Source organism: Rhinopithecus bieti, unplaced genomic scaffold (genome assembly GCF_001698545.2).
Source record: "Rhinopithecus bieti isolate Rb0 unplaced genomic scaffold, ASM169854v2 scaffold_48351, whole genome shotgun sequence".
Classification (NCBI taxonomy): Eukaryota; Metazoa; Chordata; class Mammalia; order Primates; family Cercopithecidae; genus Rhinopithecus; species Rhinopithecus bieti.
Window position 1 is genome coordinate 58236 of NW_016819027.1, and position 3568 is coordinate 61803.

Below are 3568 nucleotides of genomic sequence, written 5' to 3' on the forward strand. Positions count from 1 at the left end.
AGTCCACTTCCCCACCAACCGCCCCTACTTCCCACTCGTCCCACATCCATTCCCACTCTCCTTACCCCCACTTCCCCAGTTCCCCCAACCCCTCCAGCCACCCCCAGTTCCCCACTCCCGTCCCCTTCCCCCTCCCACTCCTCAGCCCCCCAAACTTTGCATTCACCCCCCTGGCGCCCCCCCTTCCCAATCCTTCCCGCTCCACCTACTCACCACTCCCGCTCCCACCCCACCAACCCCCCTTCCCGGCTTCAGCGAGGGCAGGGGAGGGGGGAAAGATGTCCGGGGCCAGGGCCGCCAAGCCTGGGCGTCATGGGTGGCTCGCGGCCGGCACGCGCCCAGGACCCCGCCCCGCCCCACTCCTTATGGCCCACTTCCTCACCCCACCTCTCCCACCCATCTCCCATGGACCCTTCTCCAACCCCAGCGGAGGCGGGCCGGTCGCGGTCCGACGGGAGGGCGGCCGGCGCCCAGGCGATGGCCTGCGCGTGCCCGGAGCCCCCCCGCGCCCCCGTCATCCGCCCGGCCCCGCCGGCCCGCCCGCCCCCGCCACCATCTGCTCGGGCTTTGGCGTCGGTGGCTCCGGGCGCCTCCAGCTCCGGCTCGGGCTTGGGCTCCGGCTCCGGGCGCGGACCAGGTCCCCTTGGCCCCCGCCGCGCGCCCTCCAACCTGCTGCTGCGGCCGCCGCGCACCCCAGGCTCTGCCAGCTGCTCGCTCTCTGAGCCCGGGGCCGGATTCCCATGGAAGCGCCGCGATGTTCGCCCCGCGGCTGCTGGATTTCCAGAAGACGAAGTACGCTAGGTGAGCGGCGGCTGCGGGGGTCCGCGGGGAGGTAGGGAGGGGCGCGCGGCGGCGGGGACCGTGGGGGCCACCTTGGTACTCGGGCCCCGCCGCCCGGAGCACTCGAGGGGATCGGCGGACCCCTGACCCCCACCCGAGAAAACCAGGATCCAGGCAGCCTCGTCTTGGCGCTGGGATGGAGTAACCGGGATGCCCGCGCCTCCTCGCTGGGTGCCGTTGGACAAGTCGCTTCACTTCTCTGAACCTCATTTCCACGTTTGCAAAACGGGGGTTATGCGAGTCCCCGTGTCCTGGGTCCCCTTGAGGATTAAGCGAGCTGGCCCTTGCAAAGCACTTTGCACAGCGCCTGGAGCCCAGCCAAGTTACGCTCGGGCAGTTACGCTCGGTCTCTCTTGGGCACTCTTGTTCATGGTAAAAGGCGTTGGTACCACCTCTGTCCACCCTTCCAGCAAGTCGGAGGAAACAGTAAGTGCTCTTTTCAGATGAAGAAACTGAGGCTTAGGAGCGGAGGGGGCACCTGTACATCCAGGTATTTTCATAGTGTGAACTCCGTGGTCCCCTCAGAACCTCTGTCATTTCTGTAAAATGGTGATAGCAGATACTGTGACAGCTGAGTAAAAGTTAGGCTCCTGTTGCTCGGAATTCCAGTGAAGAAGGTGGGCGTGGGGAGGGGGTTTCTCCTTATTACATATCTTTAAGATTTTTTGGGGCGGTGTGCTTGCCTGGAAGCTGGCATGAAAAACCCCTCCTAAAGTTGCTCCTCGGTCCCCAGTGGTCTTTGGGGAGCACAGACTGTTCTGGTGGGAGCGGCCCCAGGGGCCTCTTTGGAGGGGGCATCAGGCTGTCCTCCAGGTCACCTTTCCCACTCTGCCACCGAGGGTCCCCTGCCTTCTTGAACAGAGGGGCCTGGTGTGTGCTGAGGCTCCAGTGGATGATGAGTGGGAGATGGGTTGGCAGTATTTTTCCTACTCACATGAGTGTGGCTTGTTACTTGCAACTGGTTGTTGAGAGTCCCCTGGTGCCCCTGAGGTCTCTACAAGTTCTGGTCAGATTGAGCACAACTTGACAACAGAAGCTCAGGGCTAGGATGGTGTCCAGGGTACGGAAGGCTGGGGGACAGGATGGAGCCCTTCCTTCCCCCTCAGTCTCACCCTCTCTTTCCCCCAGGGCACATGATGAGTCTATCTTTCCTAAACTTGGGGAATGCCACCCGGGGAGGTGATGCACTTGGGAAGGACTTGAGGATGAGTTCCTGTGGATTTGCTGTTGGCCAGATTGTGGGACTGGACTGGACTTACCTTTTTTTTGTTTGTTTTTTGAGATGGAGTCTCCCTCTTCTTGCCAAGGCTGGAGTGCAATGGTGTGATCTCGGCCCACTGCAACCTCCGCCTCCTGGTTTCAAGCGATTCTCCTGCCTTAGCCTCCCGAGCAGCTGGGACTACAGGCACCTGCCACCATGCCTGGCTAATTTTTTGTATTTTTAGAAAAGACGGGGTTTCACGGTGTTAGCCAGGATGGTCTCAATCTCCTGACCTTGTGATCTGCCCGCCTCGGTCTCCCAAAGTTCTGGGATTACAGGCGTGACCCACCGCCTCCAGCCTTTGTTTTTTTTTCTTTGAGACAGGGTCTCTGTCTCTCACCCAGACTAAGGCTAGAGTGCAGTGGCACAGTCATGGTTCACTACAGCCTCAAATTCCTGGGCTTGAACAATCCTCCTGCCTCAGCCTCCAGATTAGCTAGGACTCTAGGTGTGGACCACCACCATACCCAGATAATTTTTGTATATACATTTTTTTTTGAGACGGAGTCTCACTCTGTTGCCCACTCTGGAGTGCAGTGGCATGATCTCAGCTCACTGCAACCTCCGCTTCCCAGGTTCAAGTGATTCACCTGCCTCAGTCTTCTGAGCAGCTGGGACTACAGGCGCCCGGCACCATGCCTGGCTAATTATTGTATTTTTAGTAGAGGCGGGGTCTTGCCCTGTTGCCCAAACTGGTCTTGAATTCCTGGGCTAAAGTGATCCTCTCACCTTGGTCTTCCACAGTGGGTACTTGGACTTGTAAAGGCTGACTCCAGGGGATTTTGTGAGACGTAAGTTGGTGAACTGTTCACGGGAAAGGGAGAAACCCTGGGTTGAAGGCTGCCGATGTGGACACGAAGGGAAGGAACTCTGAAGTCTCAGCAACCAGCCCGGTCGTGTCCCACACCTGCTGTGTGACCTTGGTAGATGTCTCAACCTCTCTTGACCCCAGCGAGTTGATTTGTAAAGTCAGGAGAGCTGGTCTAAATGGTCTCTAGATTTGGCCACTTGTGCTGGCTGCTCTGGAATTAGAATAGGGATCTGGAGCTGGCCAGTCTTTCACGCTTGGGCCAATGCAGCTTCTATGGGTGACAGGACCAGGGAGAAAATGGATCACGTGGATTAGTTCTATTTGTGTTCCCTTCCTCATTGTGCAGTCCTTACAACTGTACGGTCTGCAAATTAGGTCCGTAATAAAGGCTTATTGATTAAGTGATTTTTTTTTTTTTTTTTGAGATGGAGTCTCGCTCTGTCACCCAGGCTGGAGTGCAGTGGCCGGATCTCAGCTCACTGCAAGCTCTGCCTCCCAGGTTCACGCCATTCTCCTGCCTCAGCCTCCCGAGCAGCTGGGACTATAGGTGCCCGCCACCTCGCCCAGCTAGTTTTTTGTATTTTTTAGTAGAGACGGGGTTTCACCGTGTTAGCCAGGATGGTCTCGATCTCCTGACCTCGTGATCCGCCCGTCTC

General features: G+C 58.4%; 1 protein-coding gene across 3 annotated transcripts in view; it reads left to right on the top strand.

Moving 5' to 3' along the window:
- Positions 1-564: 564 nt before the first annotated feature.
- Positions 565-3568, top strand: part of MMD2 (monocyte to macrophage differentiation associated 2) — a 71043-nt gene continuing 68039 nt past the window's right edge. For 2 of the 3 annotated variants that reach the window (XM_017858038.1, XM_017858036.1), the window contains exon 1: positions 565-801. In XM_017858038.1, the coding sequence (XP_017713527.1) occupies positions 755-801 (47 nt within the window). In that variant the 5' untranslated portion in view covers positions 565-754. The remainder of the gene's footprint in view (positions 802-3568) is intronic. The other variant, XM_017858037.1, reaches the window with a different exon arrangement.